Source organism: Lepus europaeus, chromosome 23 (genome assembly GCF_033115175.1).
Source record: "Lepus europaeus isolate LE1 chromosome 23, mLepTim1.pri, whole genome shotgun sequence".
Classification (NCBI taxonomy): domain Eukaryota; kingdom Metazoa; phylum Chordata; class Mammalia; order Lagomorpha; family Leporidae; genus Lepus; species Lepus europaeus.
The window spans coordinates 15,278,205-15,301,366 of record NC_084849.1 but is presented as its reverse complement, the minus strand read 5'-3'; the positions used below and the strand labels follow the sequence as shown (position 1 = coordinate 15,301,366).

The 23,162-nt window shown below is 50.0% G+C and overlaps 1 protein-coding gene across 4 annotated transcripts in view; it reads right to left on the bottom strand.

Annotated features, from left to right (window-relative positions):
• The window catches only part of TMEM233 (transmembrane protein 233), a 42,768-nt gene that overhangs the window by 2,576 nt on the left and 17,030 nt on the right, over positions 1-23,162 (bottom strand). The window contains exons 1-3 of one of the 4 annotated variants that reach the window (XM_062182275.1): positions 10,063-10,169; positions 8,390-8,526; positions 5,453-5,545 (exon numbers count right to left, since the gene is read on the bottom strand). In XM_062182275.1, coding sequence (XP_062038259.1) covers positions 5,461-5,545; positions 8,390-8,526; positions 10,063-10,167 — 327 coding nt within the window. In that variant the 5' untranslated portion in view covers positions 10,168-10,169 and the 3' untranslated portion in view covers positions 5,453-5,460. Of the gene's footprint in view, positions 1-5,452; positions 5,546-8,389; positions 8,527-10,062; positions 10,170-19,202; positions 19,543-23,162 lie in introns of those variants that run through there. The other 3 variants (XM_062182277.1, XM_062182274.1, XM_062182276.1) reach the window with 3 other exon arrangements.

Sequence of the window (23,162 nt, the reverse complement as noted above, 5' to 3'; positions counted from 1 at the left end):
CCAATGTAATGTAAATATTGTGTAAATGGTTGTTATAATGTATCGTTTAAGGAATAATGATGATAAAAACGTGTACTTGTTCAGTATAAATGTCATTCCCACCCCCTCCTCCCCAAATTTTGATCCACTGTTGGTGGAATCCGCAGATTCAGAACCCACAGCAACGGAGGGTTGACTGTGCATGCAAACTGACTTCCTAAAAGACTGTCCTAATTCGCACCGCTACCAGCGGTGTAGTATCCAGTTTTTCACATCCATCTTTTTAAATTGTTTTAATTTGGCAGACAATTAAAAAAATATAGGACTTCACTGTTGCTCCCCTGGTGACCAGTGAGGTTGACTCTTTTCATGGTTACTCGGGTTTCTTTACCAGGGTGCCATGAGCTTAGATCCTTTCCAAAGCAGAAGTCCTTCCGCTGTTGCTGGCAGTTCAGCTTCTGATTTGTTTTCTGTCAGCTTAATTAGCAAAGAGAGGCCCTCCCGACCTGATTCTGGAATCACAAAAGTTCTCTGAAAACACAGCTATGCGATTTCCAGGAAGTCTTACCTCAGCCGGGAGGACGGGAAAGATGGATTTGCTTTTACAAGTTTTGTAAAAAGGCCAAGTCCTTGCTTTATGTCCGCTTTGATAAATATGAGGAGACTTCAAAAAGTTCATGCAAATGGAATGAAAAGATCAGTTTGTTTTGGTGCAATTTAAAAAAAATTCCATGCATAGCTCTTCCATGCAATGCATTTTTATGAATTTTTTGAATACCCCTCACATGCTTCCTTCCAATCATAGTGCTATTGAAAATATTTCAGTTTTTAAAAAAGTTTTTATTTATATGAAAAGCATATAGTAGAAAGAGAGGAAGAGGGATGAGGGGCAGAGAGAGATAGAGAGAGAGAGAGAGATTGATCGATCTTCTATCTGTTGGTTCACTCCCCAAATGGCCACAATGGCTGGGGGCGTGACTGGGCCAAGCTGAAACCAGGAGCCAGGAACCCCATCCTGGTCTGGCGTGTGAATGACAGGGGCCCAGGCACTTGGACCATGTTATTGCTTTTTCAGGTGCATTAGCAGGGAGCTGGAATGGAAATGGAGCAGCCAGGACTTGAACCAGTGCTCATGTGGGATGCCGGTGTCGTGAGAGATAGCTTAACCTACTGTGCCATGATGCCGGAACCCGAAGAGCATTTTCAGGCCAGGGAAACGGTCATTTCAGTTTGTAAGAGAGATCCTTTCCTTGTGCAGGATGGGCTAATATCTACCAGCTCTGTGCCTGCCAATAGGACAGAGCAGCAGGACCCTGAACCCTGCTCAGAGGTCCAATTTTCCCTGGATGGAAACTTCAGAGCACGCATTTTCTGATGGTTAAGAATGAGAAAGAAAACATTTTAGGTACACGGCAGGGTTTTGTACATGGCTGTTTAGATAACTACAAGACCGATAATGGAAGTAAATTCAGTGGATTGCATTGGATATGAATTTAACTTAATGGCAAAAACGCAATGTATCTTCATCAAAAAGAAAAAAAGCAGTGATCGACACAGAGCTCAAGGTTCTGACTGCGCCCATGAAAGCGGTTGAGAATGTCACTTCTGTTCTTTCTTTGAGAGCCTGGAGGTGGCTCCGACAATTCAGCAGACACCATGGAGCCAACTACTTCAGCCGGTGCTCAGCCCAGGCAAGGGCCACCTCATCCTACACTGGAGAGGCTCACGGGTTCTGGTGGGATAGACAAGGTGCCGGGCGTGAGTCTCCAACCGTGGCGACCTCCTATGGGTGGGTCCAAGGTGAAGTTCGATTATACCCAAATATATTCGTGTGCACCTCACGTCCTTGAGTCTCCTGACACAAGGACCTCATCTGCACGTAAAACGAAAATTTTCTGTGTTCTGCCATGGTCATCGGAGATTTTCACGTTTGTGGCTCCCTCTTACCCCTAGCTTTATCATGGTCAGCTTTGTTTTACTGCTAAGGAGTTCCACCAGATTCCACAGAGAGCCTGACCACAGGGAGGGGGCCCAGGGGGAGCTTGGAGTGTGTGTGATTTGCCCAGGGAAGCAGCAAAAGCTAGCTTCTACCAGGTCTTGTAGGTGTGCCGCTCTGATATAACAAGGAATACACATTTGGTCTTCCTCCCTGGTCCCTGTGACGGAGCTCCTAACACCCTGTGGGTGGGGCTGCCAGGAGAATCTTCAGTTCCATCCCAGTTCCTGACGCAGAGCGTGTATGTTCCTTGGAATTTCCTGGGTTGGGCAGGGGCATCTTTTTTTCTAATGAGGTGGCTCGTGGTGGGCTCCTGGGTAGTCTGAGGGTGGGGGCTGGTTGCTAGGGGAACTGATCTGTGACTAGGAGGCTGGAGTTACCAGTCCTCTCCCTGATCTCCAGGGAGAGGAAAGAGGCTGCGGGTGGAGGTGACCACCAATGACCAATAATGCGACCGATTGTGCCTACGTACTGAAGTCTCCACAGAGCGCCCCCTGGATGTGGATTGGAGAGTTTCTGGATTGCTGAACAAATGGAGGTGCCTGGAGGGCAGTGCACCTGCGGAGGCATGGAGGCTCCAAGCCCCTTCCTCGGGCATTTGCCTGGGGGCATTTCTACTGCCAGGCTTTCCATCTGTGTCCTCCATCCCTGGCAGGCAAGGGCAAGTGTTCCCTGACTTCTGTGAAGTCAGAGCCAGGGCTACGGTTCCTCCCTAGAACCTGAGGAAGACGTCCTGGGGACCTCAGAAGCTCAGGGAAAGCCCCTTGGGGCTTGCAATGGTGCCTGAAGTGGAACAGCCTTGCAGGGTGAGTTCCCAACCTGTGGATCTGACTAACTCTGGGAGGCGGTGTCAGAATTGAGTTAAATTCTATGACACCCCCACGTCTGCTCGGAGAAATATGTTGTATCAACTGTACAAGACAAGGAAAACTGTTTATCTGTTATGTAAGGTATGTAAAAGAGGTCTTGTTTTGAAGTGTGTCCAAGTAAGCAAGAATGTTCTCTGCTGGGTGGCTGGTGTTGTGGAGCAGCCGGTTCAGCTGCACCTGCAACCCTGGCATCCCACATCAGAGCGCTGGTTCAAGTCCCGGCTGTTCCACTTCCTATCCGGCTCCCTGTTAATGAGCCTGGGAAAGCATCAGAGGATGGCCCAAGTGCTGGGAGATCCAGATGGAACTCCAGGCTCCTGGCTTTGGCCTGGACCAGTTTTAACTTTTGCAGCTATTTGGGGAGTGACCCAGCATTGGGAAGATAGATTAATTCGCTCTCTCTCTCTCTCTCTGTCTCTGTCTCTGTCTCTCTCTCATATGTATGTATAACTCACCCCCCAACCACCATTCTGCCTTTCAAATAAATTTAAAAAAGCATAACGTTATTCACTGAATGCACAGTGGTTCTGCAACTTCATAATACCTAGAATTATGTTTTTAGAGTATTCTTGTGATAACACATATTTTGAAGGCACTCAGGGTCTTGGCTGGGGCCCAGGAATCTGCCTTTTTATGAGCATCCCTGCCTCGCCTGTGGTAGGCAGCCCTGGGGGCTGCGCTCTGAGAAACAGGACTGGATTACGCTAACCTGGCTGGCGTCTACCTGCACCAGCAGATAACGCCTGCACACATGTTGATTTAGGCTGGGGATTTGAACGATAAGCATTGATAAACAGAGACCACAATAGTTAAATGTTTTGCCCAGGGGATCTATTTCCTTAGTGACTTGAGAGCAGTGAATTTTCTGACTGTGAGAAACTACACGTTTCTGATTCGGGTTGAACCATGGTGCTTCTCCCCCGTCCATGGAGCATTCCAGCTAGAGCCGTTAAATATTGCAGTTCAGTGATTCCAAGTTCTTAGGAGTTGGACACCGTGAAATTCCATATTTCTTTGTCCCAACTACCAGCTGGCTTGCGTGGCCATTCTGGAAGGGAAGGCTGACCGGGGCTCTTGGATGAGTCTGGGTGGAGAGTCTCCTGACCGGAGACTGTTCCACGGGACCCGGGACTTCAACCTGTGCTCCCGCTCACTGCTCGTAGTTTTCTTAATAGGGATAAAGAGCAGGTGTCAGAAAGACCCCAAAGGCAGCTGGCCAAACAGACTGTGCTTTTGGATGGAACTCAGAAGTCGCGCATGTTGGTGGCATTGTGTCTCACCCCCAGGCCCGCTGTTCTCTGAAGTCAGATTTTCCCAGCCGCTCCCTGGAAGCCCTTCCTGCCTCTCAGACGGTTACCAGACAGCCTGCCGGTCCGTCTGTGGGCGGTAACATAATTCCCTTCCTTGGCACAGTGTTCCACGTGACACGTTAAGATGGGGAGGTTGCTGATGTAAATGAAAACTGACCACGTTGTTAACGGCCACTGGCCACTGGCAGTGCGTTCTTCCTTCTGGACTTTGGGGTGGGGAGGTGCAGGGGGGAGGGAACCTGCCAGGATTTGGTGACGAAGTGGTCTGCTGACCACCCGACCTGAGTCCCCAGAGGGTGGCAGGAAGGTGAAACTGGCAGTGTCCTGGGCCTCATTTCTGGGTCAGTGAGGTGGAATCTTTTGAGATGGGGCTTGGAGGCTGCCTTATTTGAAATTGCTCCGGGTAACTCTTACGCAGCCTAAAATTCAGGAGCTTCTGCCTTAGTAGCTGCACATCGCCGTGTAATTCCTTCTGTAAACTGGGGCTGGGGCGTTTGATTTTTAAGGAACACTGGCCATAGTATTTGTCTTCATGGAAGAAAGTTCATTTCATTCTCTGTGGGCAAGTTCCACCCTTCCTCCCTGCCTCTCTTCCTTCTATGTCTGTCTCTCTCTCTCTCTCTCTTCACACACACACACATGCACACACAACAAAGCCTTTCCATCTGAGTTTCTAATTCTAGAGAACTCTTATTTTCTTTGCCAACATGGAGGGAAATGTAGGTACAACTACACCGACCTTATAGATGGGGAAATAATTCCATGCTTATTTTATGGATAGGGAAGTTGAGTCACGGAGAGCTGAACAAGTCGCCAAGCTGGTCTATGTGGTGGAACTAAGTAGGTTTTGTGTCCTGGTAAAACGGATGCCAAAATCCAGCTCTAACCATTGTGGAGCACTGCCCCTTAGGAGGGAGGGATGGAGAGGGGACACTCTCGCATCTTTTATTCTTGCAACGAAGCTTCTGTCGCAAGCATATTCACATCAACACTGCATAGATTGGAGATAGAGCCCAAATACCAAGCCTGTAGAACTTCCTGGATGATGTCTCCTGGGTAACTGATCTTTGAAGGCTCCCGCTGGGAACCCACGGGTAGGCATTGTCCTGGCTGCAAGCGTGGCTTTGGTGTTTGTCTTGGTTTTGGTTTTCCCCATGCATTCTAAAAATGTGAACCGGTGGTCACCTTCTACGAATCAGGACATTTTACATAGAATCCTAGGTTTTAAACCGCTCTTGAAAAATGGGCCCCATGGGCACAATTGCAGCAGAGTGGTGGCTGCCCCCTTTCAGCTGTGCTCTGGAATTCACCAGTCTCCTCTGTTCTCTTTGTGGCTGTTCCCTGGCCTCCTTGGACTTGGTGACTCTGGGTCCTGGCTCATCACACCAGCCCTACGTAAGGAAGTCCCGGAGTTAGCTTTAAGACATGGGCGTACTAGAAGGGAGACATTGACTTAGACAACGGTAGTGTGGGGTAGTGGTTAAGCTTGAAGAAGCTCATTAACCTGAACTTGAACCCTGCCTTCACTATTGACTAGCCATGAGACCCTAGACAAATCACCCTGCCCCCTGTACCTCAGTCTCCTCATCTCTCATCTGCAAAATGGGGGTAACAACGCCTGCTTGTTTGAGTTGCTGTGAGGATTCGAGGAGGATCACGCAGGCATGAATGGCACCTGCCACACGGCAAGGTCTATGTCAGTGTCAGCTGCTATTATTAAACCCACTTTGCTCCAACACTGATCTGGGCAGTATGTATTTTCACAAGTTCCCAGGAGGTAAGCCAAGTTAAGACTTGGCCTTATTCCTTTGGAACACTGTCTTGGGAGCTTGGCTCATGAGTACAAAGCCTTGAACTTGATTTAATGGCATCTTAAACCCTGAGGTCCTTTCTCAGTCCTGTTGATAATACGACAACAGAGAATTAATAAATGCTTTGGCTCTTCTTGTGCGCCAGGCTAAGGAAGAGATCCCACACTACACACATTCCACAGGTCTCCTAATACACCTGTAGCGAATGGATCTTCCATGTCCCATTTTATAGTCGAAGAAACTGAGGTTGGGGGGAGGTTACACACCTAGCTGCAGATCTCACAGCGAGTACCGGTAGCAGAGACACCTGGGCCTGAGCACTCTGGTGCCAAACCCGCAACGTTCGTTGCATACTCCACGGTCCCACGTGCGCACACACGCAGGCACATTGCGTCTCGTTTACATAAAGTGTTCTTGTCTATTTGCCAACTGTCCCTCCACAGGTCAATGTCATCAAACTTCGATCATTTCAATGATATGGATATCATCACTGATGTCATCAAAGCAGAAATGTGAGCTGGCCTTGATCCCCCCTAATCTGGACTAAGCCTCCTATTTTTCCTTTGTGACACTTCCTGTTTTGATGTCTCCCCTTGCATCCAAACACTGCTGACTGCTTCCGTGCCTGGCTTGTCTGGAAGGAAGTTGATCTGCTGTCGCACCTGCTGCTCTCTCGGTTGCCAAGGTTGGGTTGGCCGCGTGGCAAGGCCAAAGGATGTCTGCTTCCTCCCTCACCTCGCTCTCTTTGATCAGCTAAGCCAGAGAGGTTGACCTTCTCAGTGTAGAGGGAGCCTGCCCTATCAGAAAGCTAGGGGATTTCTCAGTGCTCTGATCCCACAGCAAGACAGAGATGGATCTGGGTTTGTCATTTCTGGGGCTGGGCTGGCCAGCACATCACCTTGCTCTCTGTCAACCCCCTGATGGAAAGAGCCATGGATTCCAGCAGAGGGAATTCCTCTCAGCTGGTTGGAGAAGCCTCTGTCCAGACCCAGAGGGAAGCATCCACAGCATCTATCTCTTCGTGGGAGGAGAGATCATTGGCAATACCAAAACCACGGGAGACCCTCTGCTCTTCTACTAGGGACAGCTAGGCCAGTTTAATGCAAACTCATGAGGGAAATCACTTAGCAGTCATATGGTAAGGCAGAGCAAGGAACAATTTTTAGCAACCCCATTTACTCCTCTGCATTTCCCACTTCTTACAGTTAGGTGGAACCACGTGACAGGTTTTAGTCAATTGTGTGCCTAAGTGACATTTGTCACCCCTGGGCTGAGGCTGTGAAAAGCCCGTGTTGGGGGAATGGGTATCTGGCACAGCAGTTATTGCCACTTGGGATCCCTGTGTCCTCACAGCCGAGTGCTTGTGTTGAGCCCTGGCTCTACTTCTGATTCCAGCTTCCTGCGAATGTGCACCCCAGGAGGCAACAGCGATGCCTCAGGTACTTGGGTCTCTACCACCCCTTTAAGAGACCTGGATGGAGTTCCCAGCACTGGGCGCCAGCCTAGCACAGCTCCAGCTGGTAAGAGCATTTGGGAACTGAACTAGCAGATGAGAGATCGTTGTCTCTGTCTCTCAAATAAATAAACGTGTTAAAACGCTTACAAAACAAAAATCCCACGTGGAATTCTCTGCCTTAGCCTGGGGACACGCCCTATTTTAGATCAGAGCTTGGTAGACTATAATCCCCAGACAAGATATTTGTTTTTGGAAAATAAAATTGTATTGAAACACAGCAGGCCGGCGCCACAGCTCACTTGGCTAATCCTCCACCTGCGGTGCCTGAACTCCGGGTTCTAGTCCCGGTTGGGGTGCTGGTTCTGTCCTGGTTGCTCCTCTGGCCCGGGAAGGTAGTGGAGGATGGCCTAGCTCCTTGGGCCCTGCACCCGCATGGGAGACCAGGAGGGGCTCCTGGCTCCTGGCTTCAGATTGGCGCAGCGTGATGACTGTAGTGGCCATTTGGGGGGTGAACCAACAGAAGGAAGACCTTCTCTCTGTCTGTCTCTCTCACTGTCTAACTCTGCCTGTCAAAAAAAAAAAAAAAAAGAAGAAACATAGCCATGCCTGCTCCTTTAGATATTACTGAAGGCTACTTCGGTACTAAAATGCAGGGCTAGATAGTTGTTACAGGGACTGGATGGCCTGCAAGGCCTAAAATATCGACCAGCTGGCCCTTTATAGAGAACCTTGCTTGACCTCTGCTCTAGACAGACCAGGTGCAAGGTGGTGGAGCTTTGGGTGGCCTGGGCCCCTGGGACTTTCTGGAGGAGAAACCTTCCACCAGTCCAGGCGACTCCAGTAAAGAAAACACGAGGGGCAGGGTGAGTTGTTGCTGGGACATAGCCTAAGCTTCTGGAACACAACCTGAGCCTGCTAGCAGAGCCCAAGGCCTTTGGCACGGCGAGGGACTCAGGGCGGCTACTTACTTCCTCGTGAAGTGAACTGCGCAAGAAATGCCAATGATGAGAAGGCCGATGACGATGGAGGCGATGGCCACCCACTTGGCATTCCGCCCAAGCCGCCTGGCTCCTTCCAAGTCGCCTTCGTTGTAGCTGTTCTGGGACTGGGGACACAATGGAAGAGAGGGTGATGACAGGCAATCCAAAGGAAGTCACGGGTGTTGTTGGACTGCCCTGAGAGGAGGTCTCTGGTGACTCTGCTCATCTCCACGCCAGTTTGCTGGGCAAGCAGCAGGGTTGTCACCTCCTCCAGGAAGGCTTCCCAAACTCCAAGCCTGGCTTGACTCCTCCAACTGTATTTCCTGATTATGTTCATCTAAGCATCTGCTAGTATATATGAAAATGATTGGTTTTGTCTTTCCCTCTAGAATGTAAGTGCTACATGGGCAGGGACCATGGTCCATCTTATTCAGCATAGTAGGTGCTAGGGTTTGGGTTTGGTTTATTCCCTACAGATCCATGTTTTGGGAGCTCGGTTCCCAGTGTGGCAATGGTGGCAAACACTGGGGGCCCTGCCCTTTAGAAATGTGGAAGGTAGCTTCCTCCTGGCCTTGCTCTCCTGAGCCCAGTCCCATCCAGCCCCCTGCTTACATACACACACGCGCACACGCTTCTGCCGGAGAGGGTCCTCACCAGAGCTGAGCTGAGCCAGATGCTATGCCCTTGAACCATCAACACTGAGCTAAACAGTCATCCTTTGTTGGTACGTATCCTGCGTCAGGTGTGTCACGATGGCACAGAAAGCTGACTCATCCACCACGCCGGTGCCCACTAGGACGCTTGTCCAGGAAAGACACTTGATAACTATTTGCAGAATGAATGGACCGATGGGTCTCTCTGCCATGTCCACTAGAACAGCACTTTGCAAGCCGTGTCCCAGGGACCAGCGTCAGCCTGCCGCCGCTTTTGGTAAATGCAGTTTGCTCACAGCATGGCCGTAGTCATTTGTTCGCTACTCTCCGAGGCTTCTTCTGTGCGACCGTGACAGAATTGAGTAGCAGGGACAAAGACTGTAGGGCCTGCAAGGTCTAAAACATTTTTTTTTTATTTAGTCATGCACAGAAGCATTTGCCTACTAGGTCCAGCACACAAGGGCAGGGACCTTGGCAGAACTGTTTATCCACAAACCAAAGCTGTCACTCGGTGGGTACCTATTGATACGACTTTCTCAGCTGTTAAAATGCTTCTGTGCTGGCTGGGAAATAGCAGCTATTCTGAGGCTTGTGTTCCTTTGCCCCATGTCCCACCTATGCGGGACCCTTCATTGAGTTGCCCCAGATCCCCCCATGATCCAGCACTTGGAGGGTGATGGTCAAGTTCAGCAGAGCCTCTTTCCCCACTCTGCACATGGCCGTCTCGTTAAGCTTCCTCGTTGCTGCTAGCCCTGTGAGTGGTGTCTGGTACCTTGTAGGAGTTTGAGAAAGTGGGTGGGTGCCTATGTTTCCCTGCCGAATGTGAGCTCCCAGAGGGCAGAGTGGGGCCCCCTAGGATCTTGCCTGGTGCATCCAGAAAGTCCTTGCAGGCCAGCTGAAGGAGAGATGCTGCCTTGCTCTCTCAGAATAGGCCCACCATCTCATGCTGCGGCTGGCATCGCCCAGAGGTCGTGCTGCAACCCAAGGGCGGAGAATATGTATGCAAACCTTAGATATGGAGAGGCTTCCCTGGGACTCTGTCTTCTCGATTCGGAAATCATGGCACTTCCGTAGGAGTTGTCCTCTTCCTGGACTGCTAGGGGGATTGCACATAGGCCATTACGATCAGGGGAGCTTTCTGTTTCCAGAAACTCCTGGATCTGGGCCAGCTTGGTCAGCAGCAGGCTGGGGGCCCCTGCAATGAAGAAAGCTTTGCTTTTAGGCTTTTCATGTGAGGAGAGAGTAAGGACCTGCCACAGCATCAGCTGTGTCCAGCAAGTTGAGGTCCAGAATTCCAAGTCCCAAATTCTGGAGTTCTCCACCTTGTGTACCGCTTAGCGCCACCTGGGTAGTTAAACAAATTACAGACATGGATGTTGGCTCAGTGATGAGACCCTGCTTGGGGCTCCTGTGTCCCATGTCAGAGTGCCTGGGTTAAATTCCCTGCTCTGCTTCTGATCCAGCTTCCTGCTAATGCGCCTGGGAGGCAGCTGGTGATAGCTCAAGTACTTGGGTCCCTGCCACCTATGTGGGAGACCTGGGTGGCGTTCCTGGCTCCTGGCTTCAGCCTGGCTCGCCTCTGGTTGTTGTGGGTATTTGGGGAGTGAACCAGTGGATGGAAGATTCTCTTTCTCTTTCTCTCCTTGTCACTGTTTTGCAAATAAAAAAAATTACATATTTCTGGGCCCTATCCTGGCGAGACTCTGTTCTAACTGGTATGGGTATCACACTTTGCTGTGTCATTTTTCCATTCTGGTAAGATACACATAAAAGCTACCATTTCAGCCATTTCTCAGGGTGCAGCTCAGTGGCATGAAACACACTGCCATTGTTTCCAGAACTTTCTCACCTTTCCAGATGGCAACCCTGCACCTGTTAAACATGAACCCCTCATCCCAACGGCAGCCACCACTGGACTCTAGGTCCCTGTAGGAGTGGAATCACAGTAGCTTCCCTCTCCTACCTGGCTTCTTTCACTGAGCATTGTGCCTTCAAGCTTCATCCCTTGCTACAGCACCTGTCAGCATTTCCCACCTTGTGTGGGTGTAATTGAAGAAAGAAACTGAGAGATAAAGAGGGAGGTTCTTATAGAAGGGTTAATCTGGGCAGATGTGAGGACGAGGGGCGGGAAGGGCTAAGCACCAGGGACTCCAGACACTGGGATTTCATTTTGATGGATTTCACTGGCTAGTGGGTCTTGGGCTTCAGGGTGCAGAAGTAACAATGATGTGGACGGAATTCTTCCCCCCTCCCAATATGCTGGCTCCAATTCCTTCCCCTTTTCCAGTTGGGATTTCATACTAAGGATCTCTTGGCAGATGCGACAGACTGAAGTGGTGGAAATGGATTTTAGAGAAAACGCATGGCTTATCAATCTTTCCCCCAAAGAGCTGAGAATGCAAACGATCCCATCTGGTGTGGGAGAAGTAGAAAGAAATGAGATGTCTTTAGATCTTTCACAGTGTATATCACCTTATTTGTTCTTTTACAAACCGCTAGTGCGATTTGTGAACACGTGAGGCATTCAAACACTGCAGAAGCACCCAGTGGAGAGCGAAGCCCCTACCCTGAGGGTATTTCCCAGAGATGACCCCGGTTAGCAGTTCCACGCGATTGCTTCGCGACTTTCTTTTTCCACGGATAATGTGATAGGACGGAGGTCTCTTTCTCCTGCCTCCATTATGACTAAGCACATCAGGTGTCACCGTCAGCAGAAGCAGCAGCAATTTGCACCCCGAGATAAACCAAGAGTAACGAAGTCAGTCTCTCTCAAACATTAGAACCTTCAGAATTGCCCCCAAACCTCAGCAAAGGCAGCTTCAGCCCTGATATTGCAATGCCGATGTTTAAACAAACAGGACTTCCCTGTGGATATTGAAATCAACCTCTCTCTCTCTTTCTCCATACCTTTGTGTTTTCACCATGAACAGACTAATATAAAACTTGGTAACCTTGGCAACTTGGCTTTTGTTCCTTTAAATACTCGTGTTATGCTTTTGAGTTTGCTTGCGGGTCCTTTTGAAGTTGGACTCCCTGGCATTTGTTTTTCTAGGTGAAACCTCGTTTTGCAATGTCGTAAGTGGTTGGCTCCTGAATCTTTCTTTGATGACATGACAGTGATGACACATGACATGTACTGTGTGTCAGGTACTATGCTTAGTACTTCTCGAAGGTCATCTCATTTGTCCTCAAGACAGCCCTATGGAGTAGATGTTTCATTGTTTTCATTTTGCTGATGCCGAAACAGAGGCACAAGGAAGTGAGAGCAATTTACCTAGGGGCAGGCATTCGGCACTGAAGTTGTCATCTGAGACACCTGTGCCCGTATCAGAATGTCTGCTGTGAGTCCAACTGCTCGGCTTCCAATCCAGCTTCCTGCTAGAGTGCACCCGGGGAGGCAGCAGGTGATGGCTCAAGTCCTTGGGTCTTTGTCCCCAACATGGGAGACCTGGATGGAGTTCTGAGTTCCTGGCTTTGGCCTGGTCCAGCTGAGGTTGGTGCAGGTACTTGGGGAGTGAACCAGTGGATGGGAGATCTCTCTGTCTCTGTCTCTCTGCCTTCCAAATAAAATAAAAATGATCACAATAAAAAGAAAAACAGTTTGCCCAAAGTCCCGTAGCTAGTCTAGTAAGGTGTGTGTGTGTGTGTGTTCATGTCCAGACACACAAATTTTCCATTATTTTTCCTTTGGTTAAAAGCTATGAGCAGTATCACATGACCCTGCTGTACTTGCTTCGTTCCACTAGATAAAGAGTGGGCTACCTTCCACGCCGGTGCTTCCAGATCTGCCTCGTTTCTGTTTGCTTTTTCCATTCCTGATATAAAATAATGTTACTTAGAGTTGGTTGCAATGACACAACAGGCATCAGCAAACATTCTTAGTCATAGTTTTTTGCATGGAGACCGTCCTTAGCATGGGCTCCTAGAAATGGGGTCGCGTCGTCAAACGGTTTCTGGATTTTCGTCTGGAGAGGAGCCAAATTACCTTGCCAACATGTTACACAAATCTCTGCTCCCATTAATGGTGTTTAAGTGCACTTTCCCCCACTTCCTTGCCAACACTGCATATTACCAGTCTAGATAGCCCCCTTCTGACCGGTGGAAACGAACCTCTGCCTTCACGTAGTGGTGCGTTTGAGCATCTTTGCATCCTTGGGGTCCTGGCTTTGCTGTCACCTCATCAGAGTGGCCCTGTCCAGCCAGCTTCCCCTGGTGACTCCATGGAGCCTTGGAACCCCGGAGGAGACCAGCTGGATGAATGTATGCTAACTGATCACATATAATTCTCAGTGATCTTTGTATTCACATCCTTTGTCTAGTTTTCTGTTGGCTTATCTTATTGATGTGTGGGAACTTTTTATATACTGTAGATTCAAACTATACAATAGAAATGTAATGGGAGCTACATAGGTAATTTTAAATTTTCTGGAGGTCACATTAGAAAAATAAAAATAAAAGACTGGTGTAGTGGCACACTGGGCTAGGCTGCCACCTGTGATGCACTCCTTAGGAGTGCTGGTTCAAGTCCTGGCTGTTCCACTTGTGGTCCAGTTCCCTGCTAATGTGTCTGGGAAAGCAGCAGAAAATGATGCAAGTTCTTAGGCTCCTTCCACTCACTTGGGAGACCCAGATAAAGCTGCTAGTTCCTGGTTTCAGCCTGGCCCAGCCATTTGGGGAAGTGAACCAATGGATGGAAGACCTCTCTCTCTTTCTGTAACTCTGACTTTCAAATAAATAAATCAATCTTTAAAGCAAAGAGAAAAATAAGTAGGTGAAATGTGTAACTATGTTTTATTTAATCCAGCATATCCAAAATACTATAACTAAAGCCTGCAGTACCAGCATTTTGCAATGTTCAGGAGACTCACTGGGCTTGTGGCATCTTTACTGAACACTACCACAGGTGTTATTCCTGACTGTTGTATATATTGCAAAAATTTACCCAGTTTCTCTTGATCTATTGTCTCTTGTCTCTCTCTCTCTCTTTTTTTTTTTTGATAGGCAGAATTAGACAGTGAGAGAGAGACAGAGAGAAAGGTCTTCCTTTGCGTTGGCTCACCCCCCAAATCGGCGCATGCTGCGCCGATCCGAAGCCAGGAGCCAGGTGCTTCCTCCTGGTCTCCCATGCAGGTGCAGGGCCCGAGCACTTGGGCCATCCTCCACTGCCTTCCCGGGCCACAGCAGAGAGCTGGACTGGAAGAGGAGCAACCGGGACAGAACCGGCGCCCCGACCGGGACTAGAACCCGGGGTGCTGGCGCCGCAGGTGGAGGATTAGCAAAGTGAGCGGTGGCACCATCCTATCTATTGTCTTTTAAAACATTATTATTGTGGCCGGTGCCACGGCTCACTAGGCTAATCCTCCGCCTTGCGGCGCCGGCACACTGGGTTCTAGTCCCGGTCGGGGTGCCGGATTCTGTCCCGCTTGCCCCTCTTCCAGGCCAGCTCTCTGCTGTGGCCAGGGAGTGCAGTGGAGGATGGGCCAAGTCCTTGGGCCCTGCACCCACATGAGAGACCAGGAGAAGTACCTGGCTCCTGGCTTCGGATCAGCGCGATGCGCTGGCCGCAGCGGCCATTGGAGGGTGAACCAACGGCAAAAAGGAAGACCTTTCTCTCTGTCTCTCTCTCTAACTATCCATTCTGCCTGTCAAAAAAAAAAAAAAAAACAAAAAACAAAAAACAAAACAAAACAAAAAAAAACCAAAAACAAAAACTGTATACATAAAAGAGAGAGAGAGAGAATATTTATGCAAATGGATGAAATCTGTACCTGAGTCAATAATACACTGTGCCAATGTTACTTTGTTGGTTTTGACCAAGTACTTTGGCTACCTAAGATATCATCATTAGGAGGTGAGTATCTGAGTCCTATCTTTGCAGCTTTTTGTGAGCCTTGAAGTATAATAATGGAAAAATCACAATAATAATGGCCCTTCCCGGGCCATAGCAGAGAGTTGGCCTGGAAGAGGGGCAACCGGGATAGAATCCGGCGCCCCGACTGGGACTAGAACCTGGTGTGCCGGTGCTGCAAGGTGGAGGATTAGCCTGTTTAGCCACGGCGCTGGCCATTATGTATACAGTTCTAAAAAATTTTATCTCACGTAGATTTGAGTAGCTATGACCACAATTGGAATATAGAACTGCTCTCCCATCACAAAGAACCCCCCCCCCCCCCGCCATTGTTATTCCTCAAAAGCCACAGCTCTCCTCCAGGCTCATGGTCTTTGTTTTAAAATTGTTTATTTGAAAGGCCATACATGAGAGCGAGAGCGAGAGAGAGAGCGCACCAAGAACTCCATACAGGTCTCCCATGTGGGTGGCGGGGGCCAAGCACTTGGGCCATCTTCCACTGCTTTTCCAGGTGCATTAGCAGGGAGCTGGATTGGAAGTGGAGCAGCTGGGACTTGAACCAGTGCTCAGATGGGATGCCGGCGTCAGAGGCAGCAGCTCAGCCCACGGTACCCCAGTGCTGCCCCCACCTTCCTCTGGGGGCTCTTGCTCCACTTGACGTGACGCCCTGGATGAGACAATGCTGCCTGTGTAGACTGGAGCTGAAACTCCGCCAAGCTACAGTCTTTGCATTTCTGTGTACCAGGGGTTTCCAACCTTAGAATTACCGGAGAGGTTTTAAAAACATCCTGGGCCTAAACCCCACCCCACAGCAACTGAATCAGAGTCCCTGTGGGTGGGCACCCTCTATCCTTTTATTTCCCCAAAGTTTCTAGGCCGTTCTGCAGGGCAACCATAGTTGAGAACTATTATCTTAGATGGAAAACTCATTCGTTCATTCATTCATTCATTCAAAACTGTAGTGAGCACCATCGATGTCCCAGGAGCTGCTCCTGCCTCCCTGGAATTCACGTGTTGGTGGAGACCAAAGAGTAAGTAAGTAACTGTGCCAGTGAATAAGATGGTCACAGAATATCACCAAGGCCAGAACAATGAGGGGGGAGAGGGAGCTGTCTCTGAAGCTCCAGCCAGCAGCCTGAGGCCTGGAACCTGAGGCGGAGCTGGGCTTGCAAAGAGCAGGGGGCGAGGGGGCCTGGCGGGGGGGCCCAGCAGGTGCGAAGGCCTGGAGGTGGGAAAGGTCCTGTTTTGGTGAAAATCCAGGGGGATGAGGTGGCCGGGAGGAAAAGCGAGGGGGAGAGAGCTCGAGCGAGAGCGAGAGGGAGAGAGAGGGAGAGAGATCCAGCGAGAGCGGGAGAGGAACATGAGGGTCGAGAGGAAGGCAGGAGCCGTCGCTGACAACCACAATCATAGTAAAATAACGATGATAACGGAATGCGGACTACGCGAGGCCCTGAGCTGACCGACTTTCAAAGCGTTATATATAAACCCTTACAAGAACCGTCGTGGGGGTAAAAGGGATTTTATCCCTCATTTTACATGGGAGCAAACGAGACTCAGCGAGAGGGGAGCGAATCCTGCCTGTGATTTCCAAGGCAACACGGTGGCTGTGAGCTCCAGTGGAAGACTGTGCAGTCTTGCCCAAGCCCTTACTGTGTGCACAAGAAGCTGAGAGCCAGACGCTGAGTCACGGGGAGAGAACTTGCCTCAGAGAGGGGGGAGGGGGAAGGGAGAGGTTGATTGATGGGTTCTGAGTGACATAGGATTTCCAGTCTGTTGACAGCAGGGCCACGATAGACGTTAAATTACTGTATATTTCTCTACAAAAAAACACTAGTAGAGGGAATTTTTGGATGCTTTCACTATTAAGAAATGTTAAGTACTTGAAAGGACAAATATATTTACCCTGATTGAACACTATACCTGCAGCGAGATATCGTACAGCACTCCAAAAATAGGTGTGATTTTTAATATGACTTTGAATTTAATTAAAAAAAATGTGTTCCCTGAGAAAGGAAACAGGGCAGATCAGTCTATAAGCTGTGCTGCCCATGTCGCTGTCAAAAATTAATTTTCTTTCCAAAATTTCCAAATTCCCCTCCAACCCAAAATAATAACAATGGAAGATGTCAAGTTATATTTTAATTTTAGCTGGATTAAATGAGGTAATATATATTTATCTGTAAGGTGCTTAGGACACTGTCTCATTAGCATCAATCACTGATGTTTTTATTATTCTTGTGGCACGTACTGGTCGGTGAAGAGGACAACAAATGAGCTATTTAATATCCTTCTCTGTGTTCCACGCTTCCCTGGCTACGTGGCTCCTATTAGGATTGTGGCAAGAAGAAGGGAGCCCCGTGAAAACCAAGAATTCGGCCCTAAGCCCCGGTCTCTCGCTCGGGCACGCGAGGCGGATTTGGGTTGCAGACAAGCGCGGTAGCCGGAGGCGCCCGAGCAGGAAGCGGTTTTTCTGCAGAGACTGCGAAGGCTCTGCGAGAACAGAGCAGGGACCCTGGCGTGGGGGGGTGGTGGGGGAGGGGTGGGGGAGGGGCAGGGGCAGGGGCGGGGGTCCGGGCAGGGGAGGGGCTCGGGGAAGGGGCGTGGGGAGGGGGCTGGGGAGGGGCGAGGCGGCCTCTGCAGCAAACCCCGCCCAGGTCTCCCCGTGGAGGAGGGGTGTGGGGGAGGCGCGAGGGGGAGGGAATGGGGAGGGGGAGGGGAGGGGAAGGGGAGGAAGGGGCGAGCCGGCTTGCGATGCAAACCCCGCCCCCCGGGTCTCCCAGCTGCCCTCGCGGCCGCGGCGTCTCCAGCCCCTGGCTTCCTCGCACCAGCTCCGTCAGTGTCCGGGTCGCATCCTCCGCTGGGAGCCCCGGCTCCGGAACTGTCCCTGCCCGTGTGGCCAGCGCCTGATCCTGCTCCGGTCTCAGCGGCCAGGACAGCCTCTCCGGGCCGCCTGGTCCTCTGGAGCCCCCCCCCCCCCCGGGCGGCGGGCGGGGGCCGGCGGGCGGGGGGCACTGACTCCCACCTGCGCCTCACTGAGCGGCCTTTTGACCCCTGGGTGTGTGTCCTGCTAGTCAGAGAGAAAGCCCCCACCCAGCTGGCGTCTCGTGATTCGTCTGGAAACAGCTTTCTTGGGATGCGCGTGCCCGAATTCGGGGGCAAAACGCTCGTGGGAACTGGAACTGAAGAAAAGCTTAGCTTGGTGCAATCAAACGTTGGGATCCAGGCACACGAGGGGTCTTCAAAAAGTGCGTGAAAAATAGATATTATGAAAAAATGTTCAGGGATTTCAGTTTTTTTTTGTTGCAAAATAATTGTATTTTCTAATTTCATTTTCCAGGAGCTTTAAAATGTTTTTCATTTTATTTGAAAGGCTAGGGGGTGGGGGGGGGAGGGAGAGAATCTTCCATCTGATATTTCACTCCCCAAATGCAGCAACAGCCGGGCTGAAGTCAGGAACCAGGAACTCCCTCCGGACCTCCCAGGTGGCTGTCAGGGACCCAAGTGCTTGTTGCTTCTCAGGGGATGAAATAGCAGGAAGCTGGATGGAAAGCGGAGCCAGGGCGGGAACCAGGCACTCTGGTACGGAACGCGGGCATTGCAGGTGGTGTCAACCACGGCGCCAAACACCTGCCCCTGCACAAACTTTGTGCAGAACCCTTGTAGCCGGCTATCCGGGCAGCTGATACCTGCTGGCGTGGAACAGGAATGCTGCATCGATGAACAGATGGAGCTCTCGTTCTGTGATCCTAAAGTGATTGATTCTGCTCCTTATCTCATCCTGGGGGGAGGTCCTCCATGCTGCAGCCCGTCTCTCTGGAAGATTAACTTTTTCACTTGTGGGAGTCTTGTAGACAGATGCGAGTTCATTTGGATCTTAGATCTCCTCCAAGGCAAGTGCTGTTTGTCTCCTGCCCTTGCTTTCCCACGTGGGGAATCTTCCCTGGACCCGAGGTTTGGAGGCGGTCACTGCTCTTGGAGATTCATGTGTGTCTCTTCCTACTGTCAGGGCAGGTGCCATGGAGGCTGAATGTGCTATGTGGGCACCGTCCAAGTTTTCCTGTCTTCTTCTGGACTTCTGAGTGAGTTGCTGTGTGCCTGCACAGCCTCTCTGTGTGTTCGTCTGGGCTTCTGCGAGGGTGATGAGAACAGACGTACTGACTGCGTAAATGTCCAGGCAGACTGAATGGACGTATTCACAGAAAGCTCTTTGCAATGGGCCTGGCACGTGGCTCAGATTCAATCAATGGAAATGATTGTATGTTTTCAGGAGACGCTAGGGCTAGCAGGAAATTTCCCAGATGATGAAGTGCTGTCAGTCACTTACCCTGTTCATTCAGTAAACACGTAGGAAGTCAGTACGCCGTAGTAAGTGTGTGCTGGGGATCCCAGGCAGGTCCGAGCGTGGCAGCCAAGATCCCTTCTCCAAGGGTTTCATTAGCCAGAGCTGCTGATGATTTCCTCTGATGTCCAAAGTCTCCCACGCTCCGGCTGCCACTATCTGTGTGCGTGTGTGGGAATTGCCCCGTGCCCTGTTTTGTTCCAGAAAATCTCAAAGATTCAGCGACGTTCACTGTGCTGGTGATGAACCCAAAGGAAAACCAGGCCTTGCGGAGATGGCTCTGAGGCTCAGTTTTCCTCATCTGTGAAATGGGGAGATAATACTAAAGCACAAGTGGTTGGGAGGCTGACATGAGATAATGAGCATAAAGGACCCAGAGTTCTCTCACTTAATTGTTTTATCTTTATTTTTAAGGTTTTTATCTAATGAAAACAAATGTCATATGTACAGCTTTTAGGAATATAGTGTTTCTTACCCCCATTCCTGCCTTCCCACCCCTACTCCCATCCCACCTCCTACTCCCTCTCCCATTCCATTTTTCATTAAGATTCATTTTTAATTCACTTTATATACAGAAGACCTACTCTCTACTAAGTAGAGATTTCCACTGTTTGCACCCACACAGACACACCAGTGTAAAGTACTGTTTGAAGACAGGTTTTACCATTAATTCTCATAGTATACCTCATAGTACATTAAGGACAGAGGTCCAACCTGGGGAGTAAGTGCACAGTGACTCCTGTTGTTGATTTAACAATTAACACTCTTATTTATGATGTCAGTGATCACCTGAGGCTCTTGAAGTGAGCTGCCAAGGCTGTGGAAGCCTTTTGAGTCCACAAACTCCATCGGTATTTAGACAGGGCCATATGCAAAGTGGAAGTTCTCTCCTTTCAGAGAAAAGTACCTCCTTCTTTGATGGCTCCTTCATTCTACTGGGATCTCACTCACAGAGATCTTTCATGTAGGTTATTTTTTGCCACAGTCTCACTTAATTTTTAAAAAATATTTATTTATTTGAGAGGCAGAGAGAGAGAGATCTTCCATCCACGGGTTCACTCCCCCAAATGGCTACAATGGCTGGAGTTGGGCCTATCTGAAACCAGGGGCCAGGAACTTCATCTGGGTCTCCCACGTGGGTGCAGGGGCCCAAGGACTTGGGCCATCCTCCACTGCTTTCCCAGGCCACAGCAGAGAGCTGGATCAGAAAAGGAGCAGCCAGGTCTCAAACTGGCACCCATATGCTACGCCACAGTACCAGTCCCTTAATTTTTTTTTTTTTAAACAACACAGAGAAGTTGGTAGAAATATTCCCCAGGTGGAGGTTCAGGGAAGTTAGGATGAGCAGTGGAGGTGGGTTTCAAACTCAAGGGTCGAGTTCAGAGCCTGAACAGGCATGGTGTCTGTTTTTGAATCTGTCCCCAGCCTGGTGCTTATGTTAGGGGCCAAAGAACAGAGAGGTTACAAGCAAAAATGAATAGAGCTGTTTCGTTAAAAGCTGCACCCCTAAAACAGACCTCTCCGACAAGCCTTGCAAAGTTGCGAAAGGAACAAGGCCCACACTGTCCCCAACAGGGGAGGGCAAATCTGCATATCGCTTACTTGAGAGGGTTTTGTCAGATTATAGATTATAGATTTATGAGAATCTATAAAGAACCCTTACGGCACAACAACAGACAATAGGAAGGCAAACTGCCCAGCAGAAAATGGGCAGGAGGCAGGAGTATGGTGCAGTGTTTAAGACACTGCTTGGAACCCCTTCCCATATTGGAGAGCCTGGGTCCAGTCCCGGCTCTGTTCTCCACTCCAGCTTCCTGCTAACCGCACCCTGGGAGGCTGCGGTGATGGCCCCAACTTGGGCCCCTGCCAGCCACGTGGGAGACCTGGATTGAGTTCTCTGCTTCTGGTTTTGGCCTGGTGCAGCCCTGGCTGTTGCAGGCACTTAGGGAGTGAACCAGAGGACGGAAGTTATCTCTCTCTCTGTGGCTCTGTGTTTGTGTCTCGGCCCTTCAGTAAAAGATTAATAAAAAATTAGAAGAAAATGGGCAAAGGATCTGAGCAGACATTTCCTTGAAGAATTGCCAATCACCACGTGATAGGATGCTTGGTATCATTAGCCGCTAGGGAAATGCAAATCAAACCCTCAGAAAGATACCCACTTGGAGGGCGGGGATAAAACCAGTGTGCCAAGTTGTTGAGGATACAGAGAAACCAGAATCTTCCTACAGCACTGGTGGGGATATACAACAGCCTGATGGTTCCTCGAAGTGTTAACCAGCAACTTATCATATGACCCACTAATTCCACTCCTGGATCTCCACCTAGGGAATGGGAAGTACATGTTCAAACCAGAGATTTACACCCGAATGTTCCCAGCAGCATTGTCAGGAGGAGCCAACAAAGGGAAGCCACTCTCATGTCATCAAAGAATGGACACAGCAAGAAAATGGGATCTATCCCTGCCAAGGGGATCATGTCTCTGTGCACAAGGATACCGTTCAACCTGCGACAGAAACTCTGGCCCCTGGAACCACTGGGAAGAACCTTGTGAACCTGATGCAAAGTCAGAGAAACCCAGACAGGACAGATCATCCGAGGTGTGATTTCATTTATGTGGTGTGTGCAGAATGGGTCAACCCGCAGAGACGGGAAAGAGATGGGAGGTTGCCAGGGGCTGGGATGAGGGTGGATGGGGAGTGATGCTCATGGGCCCGGCGGTTTATTCTTTGAGTGATGAAAACTTAGTGGAATTAGATTGGGCTGGGGGCTGCATGATCTCTTGAATATACTGAATACCGCTGAGTTGCAAACATTATATTTTTTGAAGAAGCAAGGCCCAGTGACAGAGTTTTCGCATCTCAAGGGTTCTAGTTCGTAGACTAACAGTGATTCCCAAAGAAGTTGGTGGTGCTTGGCAAGAGATGGTGGCTTGGAAGCAGCCTGGGGCGGGGGCTGACGGTTTCCCCACTGCCCACTGGAAATAGCGGCCGGGCCATGCAGGTTGTTGTGGTTAGCAGGTTAGACTTTTGCGTGAGCAGGTGCAGAAGAGTCTGGAGATCGAGGAGGGAGTTCTGTAGGAAGTGACGTAGCAGGGGAGGTTAAGACCCAGCCAGACTCGGGCTCTGGCTTATTTGTGCAGCTCCACTTGAACTTGCAGGTCTTTAACGTTTAGGGAAGCTGGGACCCAGATGCAAACAGACCCTGCTTCTTCAACGACCAGATTAGCTCCCAGTCATTGTTTCCGCTTGGAATGAGGGTTGAAGTCAGTAAGAGTCGAGCACAGATTGGTGCTAGATGTGGGGACAGCTGCACTGAGCCCGGGACAGAGGACTGGTCTGCTAACAGCTCTCATGGGATACCCTACTGGGTAACAGAAGCCCCAGCTCATGGTTAAGGGGGACATCTAGCAGAGTTACATCCATTTTAAGTGGATGACGTGGGCATATATCTTTGACAGATTATTTCTACCCCAGGGCCTTTGCATTTCTTGGCCCTGCCTAGTTCTTTCCTCGGCTGGCTTCTCACCCCTCGCCCTTTGCCGGCTACCTTTTCTAAAGCAGAATCCTCTCTCTCTATCTACTAGACATTCTCCTTCAGGTCTCCCTGTTTTCTCTCTTCAGAGTGCCTACCGCTCTCTGACATGATCTGGTTTATTTGCTAACTTGTGTGTGGTCTGTTTTCTTCTCCCCTTGGATACTAGCTCTTGGATAGACTGTCTCAGTTGACAAGCAGGTGGGCTGTGGCTGTCCTGTGCTGCCCACCGCAGGGTGGACGGGTCCAGCCGCCCGATCCCAAGGCAGGTTGTGAGCAAGCTGCCTTTGGCTATGGAGCTAAAGCCAAGGTCTCCATCCAGCTCCTCTGTTTGTGTCCTGTGTCTTGTTTCTCCACTTGTTTCACAAGCAGCTAGTTTGCTGGCCCACC